This window comes from Perissodus microlepis, chromosome 13, assembly GCF_051167445.1.
Source record: "Perissodus microlepis isolate ML-2025 ecotype Zambia chromosome 13, ASM5116744v1, whole genome shotgun sequence".
Lineage (NCBI taxonomy): Eukaryota > Metazoa > Chordata > Actinopteri > Cichliformes > Cichlidae > Perissodus > Perissodus microlepis.
In genome coordinates, this window is record NC_140473.1 from 4,652,112 (window position 1) to 4,677,898 (window position 25,787).

Here is a 25,787-nt window from a genome sequence, read left to right on the forward strand (position 1 = left end):
AAACCAGCGGTCCCCAACCCCCAGGCCTCGAACCGGTACCGGTCCGTGAGTCGTTTGGTACCGGGCCGCGAGAGTTGAGGCTCAGGTGTGAAATGTACAGGGAGTGCAGAATTATTAGGCAAGTTGTATTTTTGAGGAATAATTTTATTATTGAACAACAACCATGTTCTCAATGAACCCAAAAAACTCATTAATATCAAAGCTGAATGTTTTTGGAAGTAGTTTTTAGTTTGTTTTTAGTTTTAGCTATTTTAGGGGGATATCTGTGTGTGCAGGTGACTATTACTGTGCACAATTATTAGGCAACTTAACAAAAAACAAATATATACCCATTTCAATTATTTATTTTTACCAGTGAAATCAATATAACATTTCCACATTCACAAATATACATTTCTGACATTCAAAAACAAAACAAAAACAAATCAGTGACCAATATAGCCACCTTTCTTTGCAAGGACACTCAAAAGCCTGCCATCCATGGATTCTGTCAGTGTTTTGATCTGTTCACCATCAACATTGCGTGCAGCAGCAACCACAGCCTCCCAGACACTGTTCAGAGAGGTGTACTGTTTTCCCTCCTTGTAAATCTCACATTTGATGATGGACCACAGGTTCTCAATGGGGTTCAGATCAGGTGAACAAGGAGGCCATGTCATTAGTTTTTCTTCTTTTATACCCTTTCTTGCCAGCCACGCTGTGGAGTACTTGGACGCGTGTGATGGAGCATTGTCCTGCATGAAAATCATGTTTTTCTTGAAGGATGCAGACTTCTTCCTGTACCACTGCTTGAAGAAGGTGTCTTCCAGAAACTGGCAGTAGGACTGGGAGTTGAGCTTGACTCCATCCTCAACCCGAAAAGGCCCCACAAGCTCATCTTTGATGATACCAGCCCAAACCAGTACTCCACCTCCACCTTGCTGGCGTCTGAGTCGGACTGGAGCTCTCTGCCCTTTACCAATCCAGCCACGGGCCCATCCATCTGGCCCATCAAGACTCACTCTCATTTCATCAGTCCATAAAACCTTAGAAAAATCAGTCTTGAGATATTTCTTGGCCCAGTCTTGACGTTTCAGCTTGTGTGTCTTGTTCAGTGGTGGTCGTCTTTCAGCCTTTCTTACCTTGGCCATGTCTCTGAGTATTGCACACCTTGTGCTTTTGGGCACTCCAGTGATGTTGCAGCTCTGAAATATGGCCAAACTGGTGGCAAGTGGCATCTTGGCAGCTGCACGCTTGACTTTTCTCAGTTCATGGGCAGTTATTTTGCGCCTTGGTTTTTCCACACGCTTCTTGCGACCCTGTTGACTATTTTGAATGAAACGCTTGATTGTTCGATGATCACGCTTCAGAAGCTTTGCAATTTTGAGACTGCTGCATCCCTCTGCAAGATATCTCACTATTTTTGACTTTTCTGAGCCTGTCAAGTCCTTCTTTTGACCCATTTTGCCAAAGGAAAGGACGTTGCCTAATAATTATGCACACCTGATATAGGGTGTTGATGTCATTAGACCACACCCCTTCTCATTACAGAGATGCACATCACCTAATATGCTTAATTGGTAGTAGGCTTTCGAGCCTATACAGCTTGGAGTAAGACAACATGCATGAAGAGGATGAAGTGGACAAAATACTCATTTGCCTAATAATTCTGCACTCCCTGTATGGTTTTCAGGGTTTTCATCGGTTTTCAGCGTTATTTTGTTATCGTTTTTATCGTTTACTCGGTTTTCACGTGTGTTATGAATAAATCTTTTTTTCGGTACCGGTACTAGTTTTATTTTGTTGTATTTATCCACGACACCTTAAAGGCCGGTCCATGAAAATATTGTCGGGCATAAACCGGTCCGTGGCGCAAAAAAGGTTGGGGACCGCTGCTCTAAACTCAATGAAAGCAGATTCTCACACGTTTAAGAAATTTGAACTTTTATCTGTGTAAACATGTTCATTCATTTCAACTCAATTTTATTTGTATAGTGTCAAATCCCAACAACATACTATAAGGTAAAGACTCTTAAACAAGGTAACAAAAACAAAACCCCAACAACCAAACAACCCCTATGAGCAAGCACTTGGCAAGAGCGGAAAGGAAAAATTGCTTTTAACAGGAAGAAACTTCCAGCAGAACCAGGCCTTAGAGGGGCAGCCATCTGCTGTGATGGGAAGAAGACAGGACAAAAGACACTGTGGAAGAGTGCCAGAGATGAATAAGAACTAATGATTAAATGTAGAGTGGTTTTTAAACACACTCAGTGCATCATGGGAAGCAGCCTAAGCCTATTAGAGCCCATTTCATATCTGCAAAAGTGTATATGGACCAGAATTATGAAAGATGCTATTAGCATAGATTCTATAGCATTCTTTAGGTCTCAAGGATAAGTGATTTACTACCTCACACTCAGGAGGTAGCACTACAAAAAAATATATTTTTTTAAAAGAAGAACACACACACGCGTTTCTTGGAACTTATGTCATTACCAGTTAATGATCAACTGTGATCTGATTATTATTTTCAACTGATTGTCTTAACAAATCAGCCAGTTCTGCTAGCACAGCTGAAAATTTGAGTTAAGAAATTAGCAAAAAATTGTGTCTAAAAAACCCAAAAACCAATAAACAGCTCAGTGAGCTGAGCTGATGACCCAGTAAGTTTACAGAAGAGGCCTAGATCTGAGTCTGCCCCGGTATAGTCACTGCACGTTTTCCCCCAGCCTTCCTGTCCACTGTTTACTGTGCCATTACAGCAAATGCTAAAAAATAGAACTTTCATCTAAAACTATTATTATTCTTTTTCTAATAAAGACAACTTTGATTTGGGAAACTGTCAAAAACAGAGCATTTCATACACTGCCAATGAAGATGGGCAATAAATCACAGATACTGGACAGAAGAAAATTCCAGTGAAAACATAACAAAGGAGGGCTGACGCCACCTGTGGGGTGTGGTGCAAAAAAATCTGCGCATTTCAGGAAGCATCAGGTTACATAATCCAAATCATAGCTACATCACCAAAGATGTAAAGGGCAAATTAATAATTCTTTGTTAAAAAATTTAAATGAGAAATAATAAAAATTGTTATGGCCCTAGTAGGGCCTCCTTTGAATCTGACCTTGTGTGGGTGTGTCCTGCCTTAGGTGCCACCTTTTTTGTACAGCTGACTCCCATCAGCAATTAAGTATTCTTAAGGCCAGGGAAAGGTGATCTCTACTACCAGAGAGCCTTGTTGGGTTGCAGCTAGTGAGCTGTGTGCATATGGTGGTTGATTGCTCCTGCTCTGTGGAGAGGAGTGTGTTTGGTTGATTCTTTTTAGCTCTCTCTCTTTTTAGCTTACTTTTCAGTTTATTTACCAACACCTAGCTTTTGTTTTTTACTTCTTTAAAAGGTGATAGCAGCGTGTACGTCTCTTTTAGTTTAGTTTGAAATAGTAACAATAAACAAACAATAAAACTAACTATTTTGCCTCCCTGTCTCCTTTTTTTTTTTTCAACCTGGACACCTTTTGTTACTTTCCCTCATCCTCTGGACCATTTTAGGGGAACATAACAATAGTAAAAATTTTGGATTTTTACAAAGTAAGAAATGAAATGATTTGCAGAGTGAACATGAAATATTCACTCTGCATGGACTAAAGCACTGAGTTTTACTGATTAGTTTCCAATATCTTCCGCATCAACTTATCGGCTAATTGGTGTCTAAATTACAGTTATTACTATAGTTAGCGGAATCAGTTAAAACCACTTAAACTAACATGCATGTTTTTATGTTATGTTATGTTTTGTTTGTATGTTTTTGGGGGATTTTTTTTTTTTTTTTGGGGGGGGGGGGGGCAAAGTTATTTCAACATTCTTAATAAGACACAAATCATAGTGCAAATTCTGCAGAAACCCTCTGCACACCTTAGAGAGTGCAACTACACACAAAGCGTGGAGGCAATTTAATCTTCGTCGATAGGGCTTAATCATATGCCGATTGTTTTTGATGCCATTAAAATAGAATACAAGCTCTATTTTCAACACTGCTTTTCTTCTTCATTCACAGCAACGCTGCGCTCTTAGACCAGCTTTGGATACATTTACACAGGAATAACCTGAGAAAAATGGCACAACAAGAAAGGTTAAAAGAAGATTAAATTACAGTACAAACTGCAAAAGCACCACAATATTGTATAGATCATCAGAAGTCCAACCAAAAACTGATGCGGGCGTTGTTTGAATGGAGAATGGCAGCATCTCTCCCTTCAGTCCATCAGAGATCCTATTTATTAGAATTATTCATTCATGTTTTACTCATTTAGCTTTTTGACCATTTATTGACTCATTTAGCATATGACCATAACAGCCTTGTCAGTAGTTTTGTTTTATTCTCTGTGCTTCTCTGGTGTTTTCTCTCCTTACAGCTTCCCAGCATTAAGTTCACATAGCCTCTGTGTGTGAAGTGGCATCCTGGGTATTTTTCTTCCGCAGACATGGAGGTTAACTGGAGTGGAAACTATAAACTGCATTTAGTCAGAGCGGACAGGATAGAGAAAACCCTCTATTAAGGTGGATGTAGTTTCCCAACATGATATTAATGTATTAGAGATGAAAACATTTCTGGTCAACGTCAAAGACAGGAGACGAAGGGCAGAGCAGTTCATCCAGACCTGCTTTTATGGCCTGGGAGGCCCAGATGAGCTGTCGACAAGCCTCCTTCTCTGCATGTTGCAGTCTGAGAACAGCCTCCAAGACCGCGACAAGGGCATCGCAATGAATGCTCAGCTCCAAGAATCCAGTTCAAACCGGGGATATCAACAGCATTTACCATCATTACCAAGAACAATGCAGCAGTCACTGGATTTTATTTGGGACATGTGCATAATGGCAAAAATAAAATTCTACAGCCTTGCAATCAAGAGGAGAGATTGCAGGACTGCATCAGTTGTGTTATGAATTGAGAAATCCTTGGAAGACTAAAACACAAACAAGCAAACTCAGTGTGACCTGTTACATCACATTTCAATATATTCACTGTGTTTTCACAGGGTTGCCTTACACACACATGTTGTAAAGCATGGTCATGTTCATAGAAAAAAAAATAGTTTTCAGTAGTTATTTGGATGTAAATAAAGTGAGTGAGTAAATATGTCAGGGCAGAAATATTGATAGAAAATAAAATGGGACACAATAAAGAGTCATAAAAACTAGATTCACCTTGAATATGCGAATGTATCAGAGGAAAACACCAGAGAGTACACGGCTCAGTCTTAGTTGGTACAGTTCCCCATAGCCTACATTTTTGTTCTCTGCAGAACATGCACACACACACACACACACACGCACGCACGCACGCACGCACGCACGCACGCACGCACGCTGCTGAGAGCTATATTATTCCCTCACTGCTTCACAGGCCATGGAAACTCTGTGAATTCACTGACCATGACCCAGAAACACACGCACTCACCCCTTTCGCTCCTCTCTCGTGCTCTCTCAAGCAAACATAAGTGCGTGCACACACTATAGATATGCATGAAAGCATAGCACAGCTCTAGCGCACATACACGTGGGTAACAGCAAAGGCCAACTCGCATTATGCCTGCATCACACACACGTTCGCTGACCCTCACCTCCACACATCAGTTATTTGCAGCTCATCGCGAGGCCGGCCTGATCTGGAATTACATTCTAGTCAAACTCGCGTCATTCTTTGCGGTCAAAATCACTTATCTCGACTGACAGCAGCAACTTACCAGATTTTATTTTAAAAACGCAACATTATGCAAGTTGTCTTTCGGGATGGGAGAGGATCTTTTTTCTGGTGCACTCTAGTGCATTAATAGTCTATCGACATTTTTTAAAAAGCTACATTTGCCACATTTTCTTTACTTCCTCTGAATGACAGAAGGCTTCTTCTGGACAGATATTACACCATTATATTAGGAACCTGTTTAATCCAGCCGAGGTTCCACTTATATATTATTCATTGCACACACTGATGATATTATCGTCCTTCCAGATACAGTTCCCCTCTATATGCCCCTGTGTGTGAATAAGAAATAATCCACACCGATGGATGTGAACAACATGAATGTTTATGAGGGGTTTCCCCTAGAGGATGGGCTCAGGATTCAGGTGGAGGGCTTCACAGGCTCTAGGCTTTCACTGTTGTCACACATTGTGGATTCAATAAGTCGCACGGGCACACGCAAAGAAAAGCTGCACTTCACCTTGTCATAACTCAGGCTTTCACAGTGCTGCTACAGCCTTGTACATAAAACATGATCACTGCTACTGCCTGAGTTCTCCTTCTGGTTACTGTAGGTTAACTTTGAGGGTTTTTATGGGTTGTTTTCTTTTAATGTTCCCTGTATTTCTCTTCAGCACATCAGCTTTTAAAATTCTTGCTTACATACTAATCAGCCACAGCTACCATGTTATGTTGGCCCTCCAAGTTCCACCGCAACAGCTGTGGCACACAGGAACTCTGGTGGCGTGCTCTGGTATCTGGCACCAAGATTGAAACAACAGATTGTCCTAAGGGTTGGGGGTACAGCCTCCTTGGATCAGGCTTGTTCCAGCACAGATGCTTGATTGGATTGGGTAGCTTAGTTTGGAGGCTGAGTTACCGGCTTGGGATATTTGTCATGTTTCTTTAGCTGTTCCAGAGCATTTTTTTGGACTGTAGTGAGATGTTTGGGGGCGGGCACTAATGTCTGTGGTTGCTATTGCCGACCATAATGACAGCACATGCCAGGAATCAATGTTTCCCAGAAGAACACTGCATTGAAACGCAATAATCAATGTTTTACATTTAGGCTGTCAGTGGTTTGACTCTGTTGTTGCAAAGACTGTATATAAAATAAAGATTTAGTCACTAATCCTGACAAAATATCAAGTTTACACACACACGCATACACTTTGGGTCAAAACATCTTGGATCTTCTTATTTCAAAGTTATTTTTTGACAGAAGCTACAACTGTTAAGCTAGATTAATTACCTTTTTGTTTGTTTAAGTATAACTTACACATATAAAAACTGCCTAAAAAATTAGAATAATAATAATAATACAAATGTGACCTACTGAGGTTGGATCTGCCTGACGAACACTGCACACCATACAACAGCAAACAGTACTGTACACTACACATGGTTACTTAAACCAGTTTGAATGTGCCAAGAAACAAAGCCCTGCAGGCTCTAATCAAAATGCAGTTTTATATTTGCATATGCAACAGAAGTCTTTAGGGGTTCATGTCCAGCCTGAGTTGGACCAGTTCCTAATTATACTAGCTATAGTTCAGCCCGATTAACTGTAGTTTGACAGCTTTGAGCCTCAGATCTGTGTGCCAAATTCTTTTACTTCTTGTTGTTCCAAATATATCCAACTATACTATCCACGATCATGTGAGCTATACGAGCACTGTAGAAGCTAAAGGTGAACCACGCTGGGTGGTGAGAGGCTGTGTCTGAGAGACTGGATTAGGAAGGTTCTGGTGACAGAGCCAGAATAAAGTGTATGTACAGTAGCAGTAAATAATAAGACTGAGCTACACACTGACAGTAGATACATGCTGCAAGACTCCAGCCAAGATCCTGGATTCTGCTTGCCAAGTGCTGAGTAGGGCAGCACAGTGGATTAACCCCACAGCAATAAATTCATCCCAAGAGCAGCAGGTTTTTTTCCCCTAAGCTGATGCCATCATAAAGATAGCAGCAGAAAAGCTTCTATGAATTCTGTACCCATATTAAAAATTATGAGTTTTAAATTGTCATTGGTTGCTTACATTATTTCTCTTTTTAAGAGAAATAATTTCTGCCCTTTTTCCATTCAAACCCAACTCTGAAAAAGTTGGGATGTGTGTAAAATGTATATAAAAACAGGATCAGCAAATCACATAAACCCATATTTTATTCAAACTGCAAGACAGAAAATATATCATATGTTTAAACTAAGTTTACTGAATTTAATGGATCCAACAGGTCTCAAAAAGGCTGACACGAAGTAGGCGTGAAAAAACCAACAAAAAAGCTTGAGGAACATTGTTCTGTGCAAAGTGGAAAACTGTTCTGTGCTCAGTCAAACTGAAATATAAACTGAATTGGAAAATACGGAGACCGCATTCTTCATTCAAAAGGAGCAGAACCATCCAACTTTTTATGAGCACTCTCTCAGGATGCATTTAACAGCATGGCTTGTAGTAGAAGAGGTCAGGTGCTGAACTGGCCCACAGTCCAGACCTTTCACCAAACAAAACCCCAGACTGTTGAGCAGCTAGAACCCTATATCAGACAAAAATGGAACATTCCTCTGCTAAATGTCCAGCAGCTGATCTGATCAGTTCACAAATGTCTTGACTGTTGTAAAATAAGAGGGGATGCCAAAAGTGGTAAACAGCTTCCTGTGATGTTTTGAACTCACACATGCACTGTTAACACAGATCCATCCTCGATCCCAAGGACTTCCCTCTATAAACAGACGACACAACTACCACTGTGCAATACTTAATTTTACGTGCAATAACCCACACTGTAAATACATAACACTATTTATTTTTTACATTTTATATTTTTTCTGAATACTGTTCATATATATATATATATATATATATATATATATATATATATATATATATATATATGAAAAATAGTGCTGCAGAAATTGTGCACCTCACCCCCTTTTCTTTTCCCACATGTTTGCACTGAGTAGGAGATGCTCTGTATCTCATTGCATATCTATACAGTGACAATAAAGGCATTCTATTCTATTTTACTGCCATCAAATTGAAAATGACTTTATTAACTCTTTAAATTGTACATTTTCTCGCTTTAAACATTCGATTTGCTCCGATATCCTACTGTGAATAAAAACAGGGTTATAGGTTTGTAAACCATTGCATTATGTTGTTATATACATTTTACACAGCACCCCAACTTTTTGGGAGATATGGTTATAGGTTTTCTTGCAGGTCTTAACTAGCGAGGTAGCTGGATTCTTGAGCTACTTGAGCTCAGATTTAAGACAACTCCCAATTGGTCAGATTAATCTGCATCATTTATGGGTTACTAGAGCCGTATATTTAGGTCTCTCAAAAACTGGAGAGTGCTTCATCAGTGAAAGACGAGTTTCAATAACTGTAACTGATTCTGGTGGTAGTGGTTCATTGATCTAATTTGTTGAAGAGACAGACAGATGTTCATTCAACGTGTTTTTTTAAGTGCCTGCACGAGTCAACAAAGTTTCAAGGGATAACTTTCCAGATGGTTCCATGTAAAAAAAACACCCCAGAATGCTCCACTCCTGTTCAGCTGCCAACTTACAGTGTTTGTTAAGTACCAAGTAGGCTGTAAAGATTGTTTTTTTACTAAAACTGCTGCTTGCTGTGGTTCTGATTTTCTGAAGCTTGAAAATCAAAACCGCAAATATACCACAGCACTCCATTAAGTTGGCTGACAGTACAGTGCAGTCATGGTTAAAACCTAAGCTTACTTGTGTTTTATCGTAGGCTCAACTCAATAACTGAATCCATTCCAGAACCATATGAACCTAAATCACATCTCTCGTTTTTCAGATTACACCTGTAATCCATGATTTATGAGCGGTGTTTCTACCTTTGAGTTGTTGTGTCTCTCTACTTTGTCACCATCTTTCTCTTTCTTCTTCTCCCGCTCCTTCTGTGAACAAAATGAAAAGATAGTGTGAGACAGTGGCGTATAGTTGGTGCCACCAACACATATATCCATTTAACTCATGTACACACATTTATGTGGACCTGTTGTGCTCATTTTCAGCTCCACATTTTTATTCTTTGACTCTACTAGACTAGCTTTGCACGATTCCTAGTTTAAATTGTTCTTATGTAAGCATGCTGGACCCTGCAGCCCATCAGTTCATCCTCTATGTGAAACCAGTTGTTATAGCTCCTCTCTTTTAAAGCCAACTTAATTCTGATTGGCTGTCACATGCAAATAGAAGGTAAACTGCAGGTGGGTGGGGTTCTGTGTCTGAGTGGAGAGCATTTATCGAAAGACTAGAAAAACTATCAGCAGCCTGAGTTTTGGCCCACAGGGATTACACAGTCACCTGTGTAATCCCTGTGTAATCCCATATGAAACTCTGGCCAAGTGTAATGTCCACCACTGTCACAATATGACAGAAAATAAGGAAAAGCATAATAAGTCCATTTTAAGCCTGGGTCAGTGTGGTTTTTTGACTGGAATTCTGGTTATACAAGTCCCTTCTTCTTCTTCTTCACATTGATATTTACATGGATGGTGACAACTGGAGCTCTTTTTGGCTCAAATAGACATGAAACTGATGAAAGCCGCAGTACAAAATGACAAGCTACCAATGGAATCTGAAAAACTTAATTTTGGAAACTGCAATTTCTTAAAATGAATTGGTAACTTTATATTACGGCCCATGACTAAGGGTGCAAGTCCCCTGTAATAGAATAAATTTCAGTGTGTATCAAGAAGAATCACAGTGCTTTAATTACAGAGCTGTTCACCGGTACCATCGAAACACGTGCTGCTAGACTCGAGCCCAGACATGCTCGCAACAACTAAGTTGTGTTTGTGAAACTACATTCAGTAATGTATTTTAAAATTCACCTCAAACTTCAATCAGATGATTTAGACCAGTGTTTCCCCAACTTTTGGAGCCACAGCACATATTTAACATTAGAAAAATCACACGGCACACCACCATAAAAAAAATGTCACAAAAAGCATATTGATAATTTTTCCCCATGCAGAAGGTATAGCAGAATTGGCTCGGTTTGTCCCCAGTACACAGTTTTTGCTTTCATCTGGGACCGATCAGATTGACCGCTTTTTCTTTTCAAATATTTATCCATTGCTATTACGCAGTGTGTCTAATGACAGTCACTGGGTGTGTCATCTCACAGCATGACTATTGTGTAGTTTCTTCTTCTGTTTTACTGGCAGTTGGCAAACCATTTAATTAGAGCAGGTAGTTGTACTGCCCTCTAGTGGAAGAGAATGCAATTGTTTTGCCCGTTACTACCACCATTCCCTTACTACTTACTACTAATCAGGTGGAACCAGATAATCTTCCACAGCACACCTGATAATTTGCACAGTGGGTGGGAAACTACGGAGCCCCGCAAGGGACATGGGAGAAAAAAAACAACTTAAGACTGACTTTTGCGAGATCTCGCAAAAGTTTTAGCCGCATTCTTCGGAGGCCGCCAGCTCGAAGCCGACCGGGAGGTCGAGGCACGATGTGCCGGGAAAGCAGTGTTTCTCCCAGCTGTAGTAGGTCTCGACCTCCCGTTAGCTTCGAGATGGTGGGTGTCAGATCTCCGAAAACGTCGGAGGACTTTTGCAAATATGTGATGTCTTGTAAACCGAGCAGATATCTGACGTTTACACAACTACATTCACGCCTCAAAATATCTTAAAAGTTTATTTTGTGACCCAGAAAGAGTAATATTACAACTAAGTAGCTGCCGCCATTGTTGGAATTCAACTTTTGCGAGATCCCGAGTTTGTTTTGCGAGATCTCGCAAAAGTTCATCGTAATTTTTTTTCTCCCATGTCCCTTGCGGGGCTCTGTAGGAAACACTGAGTTAGATACACCCTGTATTTTATTTGAAATTTAAGCGAAATTACATTTACCTATAATATTTAAAGTTCACCACATAAGGAGGTAACGAGGCTGATTTACATAAAAAAATAAAATAAAATTATTTACAGTGTAATTTGTGTCTCTTTTCCTGTAAAATACCCAGAATTTTGGCACTACCTTAAATTTCTTATGCACTACTTACATTTACTTATAAGGTAAATTCTTGTTTCCTGTAAATGCACTACTTAAAATTATTTACACAGTAAGTATTAAATAATTAATTTAATTATTTCTTTGTTTTCTGTAACAACCTGATGTGTTACTTCCTTATTCTAGTGTGCCTGCCTTTAAGTATTTGGAGGTAAATATAATTACACTGTAATTTCAAATACCTTGAAATTCAATTTAATTACAGGGGAATTATGCCTCTATTTGCTGGTGAGATTATTAAGTGTTACTAATTAATTAATTAGATGAATTTGGCAGAACTGAGCAGCTTAAGAGCACCAAAGTTCATTCCTACCCCTGACCCTATTCTCCTCCATGGCATCAGGCTGAAGCTCATTAGCACAGAATTACATAAAAAAAAATTGAAATTGGTAAAAACCATTTCCATCGTGACATTATCTGGGAGAGTTGCGTGTTTCTATGCTAAGTAGGATATTGCTGATAGCAATAACTAACATGGCAATAATAAATAATTCAATTAAACCTCCTTAATTTTCTCTGCTTAGCTCAGGACAATATTTATATCAGCAGAAGTTAAAAACTCCAGGTAACATTAACTATAATAATGCATGTTTACACACAGTGGGCTTGACCATACATGCATAAAATTTGTAGCAGTTATTAACAGATTTACAATTCTACACTCAACAATTCAGGTGCAACAGAGCAAATCAAACTGATAATTACAATATTTTCCTGATACACTGAACTGACACTTTGCTGTCCTGTGATACTATAATTAACACGTAACACTGCTCAGGAATCGAGAAACAAGCCACTTTTCTTCACCTGATAGTGTTCTATATGAGAACGCATACGTTGGACTGGTAAAATTTGCTGTACCTCATAGCACGTCGGAAACAATTACATCCCTTTCCTTAATGTGATTATAATGCGCCCACAATGCAGACTTAATGTGCAGACATTATTAGCGCGCAGAGTCGCTGTAATGTTTTCAGGTTAATGCTGCTGTCTTGCTTTGTTATATGTAAATGAGTCAGCACTGATGCCAACAGGCTTTAGCTAATGACTGTCAGGATGCCAAAGAGGAAAGCTTTAGTTTAGCAGGTAAAGCCTACAATCTAGCCATCATGACAACAATAACCGCCTCATTCTCTCCCTCGTCGGCTCTACTCTCACTGCAATTACTTGAACATCAGAAACAATAGCTTCATGATCATCAGTATTTACAATGGTGGAAATCAGAACGAGCACTGAGGGCATCTGCTGTTATTATGGACATTGTATCTTTTGTGAGCATATGAAGTCAGCGGTTCTTCTTTGTTTGATTGTTTTGTTTTTTAAACTTTAGAATAGTGGTATGAAATATTAAAAAGCAAATATATTATAAAAAGAAATGTCCAATGTCAAGTACTGTCACAGGGGAAAAAATTGCTCTTGAATTTTAATTCCGAATCCTTTGTGTCTCTCAGGGGAAGCGACAATAGCTGCTGTTTATACACGAGCAGCATAACGGATACTGGTCTCAGTTCTGCTTCAACTGCTTCTTGGCTGTTCATTTACAAGACATTGGCTGCATCTTCCCTTATTGTTTTCATATCAATCACCAAGTTAGAGTATATTATCATGAGGCTCTGGCAGGCAGCAAACTTCTAACTCTATCATCTATGAGCTAATGAGGCTAGCATTGCTTCAGAGGCATTAACAGGGTATTATAGTCCCATCTGATCATCACTAATAAAACACAATAAATTGCAGCTGGGATCCTTTGCCTGCTATTATGCTGGCTATGCTTCTAACTTGATTTTTTGTTTTGTTTTGCTTTTTAAATCAGTTTCCTTCTGGTTGACCAGGGTAAGCCAAAATAATACAGATTCTCACTGGGTTCTCATTGGCTCCGCTTTGAGAGTCACCACCATCGCCAGGCAGCATATCAAAGACATTTGTGCAAATTACTTGCATGGTGTGTGGTCAAATGTTTGTGCATGTTGGAGCCATCAGTGCTGTCTTTACTAGACTACTTGTTACATCACCTTTGCATTTTCCCATAAAAAGACCCGAAACACACCGTCTCAGAATTACCACTTAACAATATTATCTATAGGCTACAGACCCACACACCAACACAAATCTCTATTCTAATGAGGACACGCATAAGATCTTTCTCTTTGTACGTTATGAACACAAAGCAAAGATTTTTAATTTTTAATAAATTTGCAAATATTCCAAACAAATGTTTTCAATTTGACATTGTGTTTGTATTGTGTGTACAATTTTGTAAAAGGAATTTAATCCATTTTAGGATAAGGCTGTAAAATGACATAATCAACAACATACTTTCCAGATGCACAGTACACACAGAGGCAACTGGATGAAGAAGCACCTAGTGTGATCGAGGACTCTCCCATACTGCAAAAAAACAAAACACATCTGAAATCTTTCTAAGACTGAATCTTCTGAGGGCAGGATGGAAAGATCCAGGATTGGACCCAGCTGGTTGGCCAATTATCAGAAAGAGAATTAAAGAAGCTTGTCTCACTTGTCTCAACATGACACTAACACGGGACTCAGACATAAATCTAGAAGACTACACGGCACCAGAACACAAGCACAGCAAGGCACCACCAAACCAAAGGGTGAAAGAGGAGATGTGCACCTCCTGTCTGCTCTTGTCAGTCTGCGAGGACGGCGAAGCGGTGGGAGGAGTCGCTTCAGACGACTTCAGCTGAAAGACAGAGAATTTCAGACAGAGGGTTAGACATGAAGACGAGGAGAAGTGGGAAAAGAAAAAAAATCAAGAGCGACGAGAAGAACAAGGAGGGCACAGTATGGAGAGAGAGCGAGACGGAGGGGGAGGAGAGTGAAGCAGAGACAGGAGTGACTTAATTAGAGGGAACGAAGGATTTTCTCCACTACAGCAGAGTAGTCTTTGCTTCAGGAGATGCAGCAAACCAAGGTTATATTCAGTCCCGCAGCTGCACAGGATGAATAGTCTCTAAATAGAGACTCACATCACACACAAACCCACAGTTACTGAGTGTAGGGACGACCTCTATTAACCTGCCGTTGACCTTCGAGACAGATCGACAGCTGGGTTTGCATTGAACTCTGCAGCCAACCAGCTACAGTAAATAGTTGTTTTTCTGTCCATCACATCGTTTCATAGAATAGGAATCAGCTATCAGGCAGCATGACAGTAGCCACATCCTCCTCTGACATTACAATTGTGGAGAAGTTGAAAGGTTGTTTGTATTGTCTAGTAGCAGACATCCCCCAAGGACTGCCACAGATACCAGACTTTTTCAGGAGCAATAAATTTATGAAATAGTCTCATTCTTCAGCCCTTGGCAGGAAATGAAAACCTATTTTCTCTGTATGCTTTTTGCTCAAAGAGATGAGTGAAGTATTTGGTGATTTCACCTGACATAGATCAGTGCTTTCTACTCACTGATTTAAAATATCGATTAAATCATTTCCAAATAAATGACTTTAGATCTGACTAATTATTATTTAGTCATGGTAATTTAACATAACATTTAACAAGCACAAATTTAGAGGGAGTTTGAGCTGCATTAAGTTTTCTTCTTATTTACAGCGATCGGGCATAACATGATGACCATGTGCCCAATACTGTGTTGATTCAACTTCTGCTGACATACAGTATATGAGCTGTAAGGCTGCACGATCAATCAAATAACAAATAGCTGTTAGCAGGGAAATTTGAAAAGGATATGGTCCACAAAGGTTCCATCGCTGCAAACATCTGCATGCATAATATATTACAGATTTCGTGTTTTTGGCACAGAATTGAAACTTTATATTTTGTTGATTTTACATGTTTGCATTCTGCAAAGAAAATCTATCGCGAAAGGCAGCCCAACACCAAGGAATGAAAACACAATTTCTACAGTAATTACTGCCATTTTCAGTCCGTCTTCAAAATTCATACCAATCCAATCCCATCAGCCACTTCATCACATAACAGTCTAAAACTTTCCTGGCTGTAATGAGACATGTCAGTTAGCAGATTTAACTAAACAGTTGTGATGCTACCTTGCCTTTGTCTTTATCTGTTCCTTGTTTATTCTTTGCCATCTGGCTGTTTGCTGCCTTTCTACATGCGCCATCGTCTCCACTTACTGCCTCTCCACACAACAGCTGAACAGAGTAATTATTCCTAAAAGCAGCAAAAGTAATGAGGTCATAAAAGCACTAAAAATATATACATTTCTTTTGCAGTCTGTTACGTGGGTGAAAATGACACAGTGCACCGCCTGAGCCGCGTGGAGCAACAGGAAAATGTTTAACAAGATTTTGCCCAGGACCAGTATAAATGAAAACCATAAAAAGCGAGAAATGTTAGGGTCTGAAATTACTTTAATCATGCTCTCGTGATAAAACTACAATCCACACATACTGGAGGAAAATTAGAGAACTCCTGGGTCTAAATTTTAACTCCTTGATGTTAGCAAGATACACCCCCCTCAACATTACTGAAGCATTGTAATCTCATCTTGATGCAGAACAAAAAGCAGCATCCAAAGAAAGCTTTGAATGCTCTTCATAAAGCCTGGAGAGCTATTCCTGAAGTTGCCTGACAGAGTTCAGGCTGTGCTGAAGAATAAAAGGAAGCCATACAAAATATTGACTTTCAAAATCGTTAGAACTGAACTTCTAAACTGCATTTCCATGGATGTTTGTAGTCTAAGGAGCTTGGGGGAAAAAAGCGTCTGACAGTCCAGTTCAAAACTTAATAGGAACAATTTTTCATACTGTCTTATCATCTCATCTAATCGACTGCGAGAAAGGAAAAAAACATTTATCAACGTGTCAGAGCACTCCTTACATTGTGGTACACCTTATCACCTGAAGCGTCTTTAGGTTTTTTGAAGACGTTTCACCTCTCACCCGAAAAGCTTCTTCAGTTTTAAGAGCAACTGGTGGAGAGTCCCCCAAGAGAGTCATGAACCCCCTATTGATCCTCTACCTAATCACACGAGCCAAGGTGTGAAAACAGGTGTGGGTTTGGACAGAGAAGACAGATGGTTTGAAAGAGGAGTGAAAGAAGCCATCTATGTCCACTGTGAACAACCATCTTTGAACAGAGGCGGTGGCTTACGACACCCTCTGCCATCTATAATCCAGTTTTGAGATCCCTTCCCAGACACCTTAATGCCCACTCACCTCCTGGGCCATTTGACCTTAGGAAACCACATGATAGGGTGAGGCTAGGTGATTAGGTAGAGGATCAATACAGGGTCCATGACCCTCTTTGGGGACACTCCCTTAGGGCTTAAAATCTGGGACTCTCTGGGAACTAAAGAAGCTTCTCAGGTGAGAGGTGAAATGTCTTCAAGAAACTTAAAGAAGTCCAGACTCTTTTCTTTCCAAGAAATACTCCGATGACCTGGATGACTGAGAACCTTCACAGACACATGGATGTTTGTACGTCTCATTTTCCTATCACACATTACTATATCTGAAAGACTAACTTTCTTTCCCATTTAAATCAGCAGGCCTTTCAGAGGCACTGATAGAAAATGACCAGAATTAAAAAAAAAACAAGGATGTGGCCACTTCATTTCAAAATTGCAAAAAAAACAAAACAAAAACAAAGAGCAGGCAAAGAGTAAATTTTGGACATGTATTTCTGGAGACCCCAGAATAATATAGAGCTTTTTTTCATAAACATTACATTGGGGATTCTGTGGATAATTATGTATCGTCTCATTTCAGGGTAAATAATAAACTATTCAACCAAATACTGCTGCTTTTCCACATGTATAAATAACTGCATTGCTTTTTTTAATATCCTGCATGCCATGTGATGCTGCAGGTGGTTCAGATGTGAATCCTACTACAACTATTACATATTTTTGTATTTTCACAGGCATCTGTGCATATTTGTTGTTACAAAGTAAAAATAGTACCTTGTGATCATGCGGATTAAAGGTGGGCCGACTGCTGTGGTGGTTTGGATTGTAATTTACAGTTTGCATTCACATCCAAACAATTTGTGATGTTTCCAACTAAACACTGAGCTTTCTGTTACTTCAACCAACCTTCAATTTGTTTTACACAATGCTTCCATCTACTAATTGTTTTGTTTTTTAACAATTACTGGTGTCTGGTTCATCATTTAATGTTGCATTCCTATTAATTGATTAGGACTGTAGCACAGCATAGTCACATTGACAGACATCGAGATACTGCCAGAATTTTATTCCTGTTGTTACGAGGACAGCTTGAAACTTGTCTCACTGTGAGATGAAGAAAAAAAAAAGAGATAATGTCGCAACTCTTTTTTATATTTTATTCTTTTTGTCTTGGAGAATCCAAAATAGCAAAGTGTGTACCTGAATTCAAACAGAATGAAGAGTTTGTATGTGTCAGTGGAGTTCAGAGTAGAGCAGCTGTTTCTTTGCATCAAAAGGAGACAGTTAAGGTGGTTTGGGCATGTGATTGCATGCAAGCTCGAGGCCTTCCTTTGGAAATTTTCTAGGCGCATCCAGCAGGGAGAAGGCACAGAATAAGATCCAGAACTTGTGGGATTATATGTCTCACAATGCCTGGGAGTGTACTGGATCACAGGTGGAACTATAAAATGATGGTTGGCTGAATGTATATTTATAATTGTCCATTTTTGTTAATTAAGCGAGGGAATTCACTCACGCTACCAGGAACAGCTGAACAGTGAATCCAATTCTTGATCCGAGCTCAAGTGATCCTACCTTGATGATCAGACAAACCTTCCATGGTTCAATCGTAGTAGCAAGTTTTAAAAAAACAGAAAGAAAGAAAGCTGTGGGTGTCAGTCCTGTTGTCTCAAACCAAGCTACAAAGTTCCAGCAGCACACTGTTGTTAAGCTCCTGCACACAACACTGTTTGTTTTGTTGGAAGCTAAAATGAGGCTAAAGTGATGCACGCCAAAACACTCTTTAGTATTTAACTCCCTGGGAAAAAGACATTTCAAGAAAAGATGTTACACTGCATCACTAACATCAACCCACCTTCCTTCCTTTCTCAGTGCCATCCTCCCCTCCTCCGCTCCCTAAACCACCTCAGGGTGGAAAGTAACGCTGACTACAGTATGTCTTTCTGAGGCCAGAACAGAGAACTGTTTTCTCTATTTTTCATCTTTCTACATTTCTCTTCTCCTCCCTCCCCCTTCTACTGCTCTTGTTGCCTGTGGTGGTGAAAGCAGCGCAGCTGAGATGTGAATTCAGAGCATTTTCTACCCCCCTAACTCATTCTGTTGATGTCTTTTAAGGCTGTTTTTTATACATTTCTCTCAAAACTTCCTCATCTTCTGACTTTGATGCTGCTGGAGATGTCAATACTAAACAGGCACAGATGGACTGATGATGAAGATAAAGAGAAAGGAGGCTGGAGGGTAAGAGGGTGAGGCTAAAGGGATGCAGAGGGAGGGGAGGGCGAGGGGGGATATAAAAAGGATAGATAACAAGACTAGTACACACTGGGTGAAAGAGGATGAACAGAGGTTGAATAGATATTAGGACTTAGAGATGGAAGTGTCTGGCTCTCTAGTGTGGTAAGTGCTGATAGTGAGAGAGAAAAATGCTTAACATCTTTACTGAAATTTGTCTGCTGGCCAGACCTTTAACAGCTTCATTTGTACTCTTACAGAGAATACTTACCGCGGAGAAGTGGAACAGTTACACAGAGACTAATAAAACAAGAATTATGGAGGCCGAGGGATAGTGTTAGCTGTTTGAGCTCTAATCCACTTCCACAGTGTTCTCACAAAGCAGTCTGTTAAGTGACCTTGAGCTATGTGTTGTGGTTAGAGATGCACTGATTGATGGGCCAGGCCCCCTCTTGGCCCTGACAAGTGAACGGGCAGTGAGTCTCACATATGTCCAGTAATGAGCCGGTCCGTTTCACGCATGAGCAACACACACAATTATTCAGGAAAACAGTTGCGTGCACACTCACAAGTGTCACTAACGTAGGAGCCTCTCACCGCAGGCCAGGTTCATCAAAGTAAACTAATAGGGGGTTAGTACCAAGAAACATAAGAAACTTAAATCACCACCACAATCACGCAGATGAATATGGAAATTTTAAACACAGTAACAAAGATAAAGTGGATAACCAGCAGCCTCAGTATGAGCAACGGATCAAAGAAGAACGAGGAAAACAGTAACACTCCTTCTGACCTTCTCCATCTCTCAAAGCAAACATCACATCTGTAGTAATCTTCCCTGCACGAAGCCATACTGCTGCTCACTGATGGTGACCTCTCTTCTTCACTAGCTTCAACAACTCTTTCCCATATCCTCATGGTATGGCTCATGGGATAACTTTATCCCACTACAGCTCTGTGCATCACACTGGCTTTAAAAATGAGGTATAGGGATGTGTTTTTGCTGCATTTTTGTCAATATTCTGAAACTAACCTGAAAGAAACTTCTGAGCTTGGCTCTGCAGGGAGTTTTTCCTCCCCCCACTCACCAAATACTTGCTCAGAGCTCAGCATGAACTCAGTTGGGATTTTCTTTCTCTCATTTTAGAGACTTTGCCTTATAATAACCAGTGCACTGAGAATAAACAGGTGTTCTAGCTCAAAGAGATAACAGCTTTCAGACTAGACAAAAGTTGTGGACATCAAATCATATGAACGACAGAGTTACCTAACTGTTCGCTTTTGAAGTGCTTGGCAAATCTTTGTAACGATCGATATTCGAGCACCGCCTAACGTGTCATTTTTTTATACTGAGCTATTTAGTGAGCCGCAGTAAACGTGGCTTGAGTGTACATGCTGTTTTTTTAAGTGCTGCAATTATCTGTCACACACATTCAAGAAGCATCACACGAGACTCAACTCACCATTAGGGTCCTCAAGTGTTTTTAAAGTGTTGCATTGAATTGTGTTTTCTCTCAGCAAAAAGAGCTGAAGTAATGCAAGTGACAAACTTCAGTATTTAACTGGTCTGAGAACAGTCTCTTGAACCAGACTGTGGGTTTAAAAGGTTGACATGATAAATGTCTTGAAACTACAGTGCAGTGTGTGCATAGATTCACAGACGATCTTGAACCTGGCTAACATCAAGCAGGCAAATATCAGGATGATTATTTATAACCATGAACTGAATCATGCTTTCATGAGCAGAGACTTTGTAGGTTCTTGGAGCAGGAAGGCTCATTAAATCATGTGACGAAACGCATGAAGAAAAAATAAATAAATAAATAAAACAGCAGATACCCAGCTTTCAAGGCTAACACTGCTAGCTTGGTACTGCTGATGATAAGAGCTGATGTGGGTTTTTTCTTTTTTTAATTTCCATGATTTGAATAAATAGACAGTAATTTCTTTGGATCATGGCTTGGAGAATGCAACCATCATTGCATTCCTATATCATATTGAAATCTGATGTAACACTGAATAAAGTAACACAGGTTCACCATCCTGTTAATTTTGCTAATTAGTATTTAAAGAACCAAGCACCTAGAAGTAAGATCTGAATACCAACTAGAAAACTATTTTTGGTAGGGGTTACTGAGGTTGGACAACGGAGAAAAAGCTAGAAAGCTGTAAGGGAGTGACCTGTTTTTAAGTAATTTAATTAGTGGATGTAATCACTAATATATTAAAATATTAAACTGAATTTTGACCACGACACTACCATAAATTCTATACAGTAGACCTATAAACCAATTGTTTTTTGTAGAAAATAAATAGCGGAAATACTACCAAAAACTGAACAATTCAGGTGAAGTTCAAGAACACAGAGCATACAGTCAAAAATGAACTCAAGTCTTTACAGTGAGAAAACTCCCACTTTGGAACTAAAAGAACTAAATTACAGAAAGTTGATTTTATTCATCTGTATGTAGCATTTTCAGTGTGAGAATTAAAAGTCTGACAGTTGACAATTAATCCAGTAGCAAAAATAGTTCCTGAGTGTGGTGCAATTTTTCAAGATTCAAGAATTACACGATTTTTGTTCAATTAAATCATGTTAACATGAAATAAACAGAAAAGAGTTGTGACAACAAAATCTGAGGAAACTGAGTTTATGCAGTATCATATGGAGCTCAACAGAGCTACCTGCAGTCCAGTATTGTTGGCTGATATTAGCCATTTCTCAATATATAACTGTCTGCATTTAGAAATACTGATAAATAAAAATGTAAAAAGTAAAGAAGAAACATGAGAAACATCCTTCAGCCATGTTATGAGTGTCGATGTTGCATAGTCTGTCCACCAGGTCCCTTTGCAACTTTCCTGCTGGCAACGCACATGCTTGGAATGTCACAAAACACAACAACCAGCTGATCCAAGTGTACTGGACCAATATACTGGAATATTAGATTTTAAAGCCAGGTTTGTGGCGTCTCCCTTAGAGACTGAGTGAATAATTCAGTCTTTCGAGAGGGGCTCAGAGAAGAACTGCTGCCACTCCACGCTAAAGAAGCCAGTTAAGGTGGTGCAGGTATCTGACTAGGATCTTTCCTAGGTGAGGTGCTCTGGTTATGTCCTACTGGGATGAGGCCCCAGGGTAGACCCAACACAGGACCCAACTGCTCAGGCTGCTGCCCCTGCAACCTGGCCCCAGATAAGTGGAAGATACATGGATTGATGGATGGACGGACATATTTGGTTCACCAAATAAAAAGTATCTACAGTTTTGTGAAAAAGTGTTTGTCCCCTTCCTGATTTCAATTAAATGCTTCAGACACAAAATGGAGTTTCTAAATTAGAGTGTTTATCACTAAGGGGAAAAAAAAAATCGAAATCTACACGGTCCTGTGTGAAAAAGTGATTACCCCCTAAAACTAATAACTGGTTCGGTCGCACTTTGCAGCAACAACTGCAACCAAGCATTTGTGATAAATGGCAATGAATCTTTCACAGTGCTGTGGAGGAATTTTGGCGCCTCATCTTTGCAGAATTGTTACAATTCAGCCACATTGGAGGGTTTGAGCATGAACCACCTTTTTAAGATCATGCCACAACATCTCAATCGGATTCAGGTCACGACTCTGATGTGGCCACTTCAAAGTCTTCATTTTGTTTTTCTTAATCCAATCAGAGGTGACTTGCTGGTGTGTTCTGGATCATTGTCCTGCTGCAGAATCCAAGTGTGTTTGAGCTCAAACAGATGTTCGGACATTCTCCCTTCAGGATGTTTTGATAGACAGCAGAAATTATGGCTCCATTCACCACAGCAGGTCTCCCAGGTGCTAAGACAGCAAAACAGCCCCAGACCATCACACTACCATAACCATAGTTTAATGCTGAAATAAAATACAGGGCCATGTAGGTTTGGATTTGTCCACCTTAATAATAAACATTCATTTAGAAACTGCATTTTGTGTTTACGTGTGTTATCTTTGTCTAATATTTACAACTCCTTGATCACCTGAAACAATTAAGTGTGACAAACATAAATAGGAAAAAATTGTCTTTTAAAAAAATTCCCATATTAGTTCTGCTCTACGCTACCGGACACAGACTCCAGATGTCATGCTGGAGCCCCTCTTCCTGTTTGGGGGTTGCAGTTCCTACTGCTGCTATGACCACTGGGACCCTTGGGACTACTTTGAATGTCACCTTCTACATATTTCTGATGTTACTAACAGCCACATCTATAGCAACTGCCGTCCGTTGTCCTCTGCTTCTGATCCGCCACCACTTATTGTGATTGGTTAGTAAAAAGCTGTTTGTCTGCCTGGAACAAAGTCCCCCAGGATGTTAGCTCTGTTGTTAAGGATCATTTTCAGAGAAGATCAAACCCTTAATAGCGGGTCAATCTCTGCTTCAGGTGGATTTAATGTCTACTGTATGCTGGCTAAATGAAAAGGTAAGAGTGACTTATTTAAATTGCACAACAAGTAGCTGCAATGTAAGCCGCAATCTAATGTAATTGTCAACCCAATCTGTGTTGTTCTCCTGAACCATAAAAACAAACAAACTTAAAGCGACCTCTGTCTAACCTTCCCCGTAGCTCATCTGCTCACTGACGTCAGAAAATAACATGTCAGAGCATGGCAGAAGTTAACTAGGTTGCCACAGCTGGCTGCTAGAACATGTACAACATTGGTAAGTACTGTGGACACTGCAGGGAGGACACTCATGACTAACACAGGCAAATAAGGTTAAAAATCAGCAGCCTTCCTCCAAGGCGACCGTGCTGCTCTCTTGTGACATTTTTAGGCCAATCACTGGGCTCATCACTGAGGGTTTGCAAGATGCACTTTGATGGATTGTTGATTCCAGTAACACTAAAATTATTTGTGGTTTATACACAAACACAATCCAACTAATTTACTCACAGCAGAACAATGAGAGCATGCTACACAGGCAGGGGAAAAAGCATGCATGCATACATTCAGACATGACAAAAGACCACTGCACTCTATCAAGTTCTCTTTTTACTGGCTTTCTAAAGAAGTTAAAAAAAAAAAAAAAAAAAACAGAACTTCAAGCAGTAGGATTTGCAAGCATCAACAAGGCTGTTTGACATTACACAATCTCTTTTTCCCCCTCTCAGACTTTTAGAAATGGTAAGAAGCTGTTGTATCACATCTCTTGCTAACAGAAGATCTGGCTTCAAATATGGAAACGCAGTTGTTCAAACAGGAGACTTTAATAATGAACTCAAGGACAAAGGTTTTTGGACTTTTGAAGTCAAACATGTTTGTAAAGTTCTGACATAAGTTAAGTCACTTACTATCACTTGCTATTCCTTTAGCCTCCTGGAAGAACAGACCACCTTCCAAGTTCACAAGTCAGAATTTTCTCCACTTGAGATGTTACAAATAAATAACTATTAAGCATTAAGCTACAACTGCACTGCTCACAACTTAATGTGAAGGACAGAGCCACAGCACGCTGCTAACAGGAAGGTTAGAGCTAAAGCTGTGGATAGGGTCAGCAAAAACACACACCAGACAGCCCTTTATGACAACTACTGAAGTCACTTTCTTGGTCTCAAAGCCACCAGATTCCACTGAGTAAACAGTTAAAACACACAAGTTGAAACCTGAAGACTGGGCCAAGAAATATTTGAAGACAGATTTTTCAAAGGTTTTATAGACTGATGAGATGAGAGTGACTCTTGATGGACCAGATGGATGGCCCTGTGGCTGGATCAATAATGGACACAGAGCTCCACTTCGACTCAGACACCAGCAAGGTGGAGGTGGGGTACCGGTATGGGCTGGTATTATTAAAGATGAGCTGGTTGGACCTTTTCGGGTTGAAGATGGCTCGAAAATCAACTCCAAAACCTACTGCCAGTTTTTAGAAGACACTTTCTACAAGCAGTGGTACAGGAAAAAGTCTGCATCTTTTAAGAAGACCATGATTTTTATGCAGTACAATGCTCCATCGCATGCATCAAAGTACTCCAGTACATGGGTAGCCAGTAAACGCCTTAAGGATGAAAAGATAATGACATGGCCTAGGTCAGGAAGGAGGCCTAAACCCGTGAGAACCTGTGGGCCTTGCTTAAACGGGAGATTTACTGTGTAGGGAAACAGTACACCTCTCTGAACAGTGTCTGGGAGGCTGAGAGTGGTTTTATTATTCTCACTTTAACATTTGCAAACAAACTAGTGAGATGGGAAAATGTTCATTTTTTAAATTAATTGCATAATTCACTTTTACATTCTTAAACATTCGGGTTTAGGTTCATTAACATTTTGGTCTGACTGTCCTTGATCCATAATGAAATTAATGCTCAAAAATACAACTTGCCTAATAATTGTGCACTCAGTGTATGTGTGTGCAGTATAAGCCAATATAAGTATATAAGTATAAGCGAACTGCAGCTAACATGAATAGATGATCAGGAACAAGTGTGACCACCTCAATAAAAGCAGAAAATCTGGCACTTTGCTGGTCTGCAATATCCAGGTATGTGTCAACACAATGCCACAATCTTCCCAGACAATTCACCCCAAGGTCAGATCATGCGTTCTCAGACAAATTGCAAAAAACGCAAGAGCCACATCTCTGATTCAGTCAGCATGTTAAATGTTAAAAGTTCATGACAGTACAAT

General features: G+C 39.9%; 1 protein-coding gene across 2 annotated transcripts in view; it reads right to left on the bottom strand.

Annotated features, from left to right (window-relative positions):
• The window catches only part of LOC146374517 (stromal membrane-associated protein 1-like), a 137,885-nt gene that overhangs the window by 79,820 nt on the left and 32,278 nt on the right, over positions 1-25,787 (bottom strand). The window contains exons 5-6 of one of the 2 annotated variants that reach the window (XM_084949413.1): positions 14,412-14,480; positions 9,586-9,648 (exon numbers count right to left, since the gene is read on the bottom strand). In XM_084949413.1, the coding sequence (XP_084805539.1) occupies positions 9,586-9,648; positions 14,412-14,480 (132 nt within the window). The remainder of the gene's footprint in view (positions 1-9,585; positions 9,649-14,411; positions 14,481-25,787) is intronic. The other variant, XM_084949414.1, reaches the window with a different exon arrangement.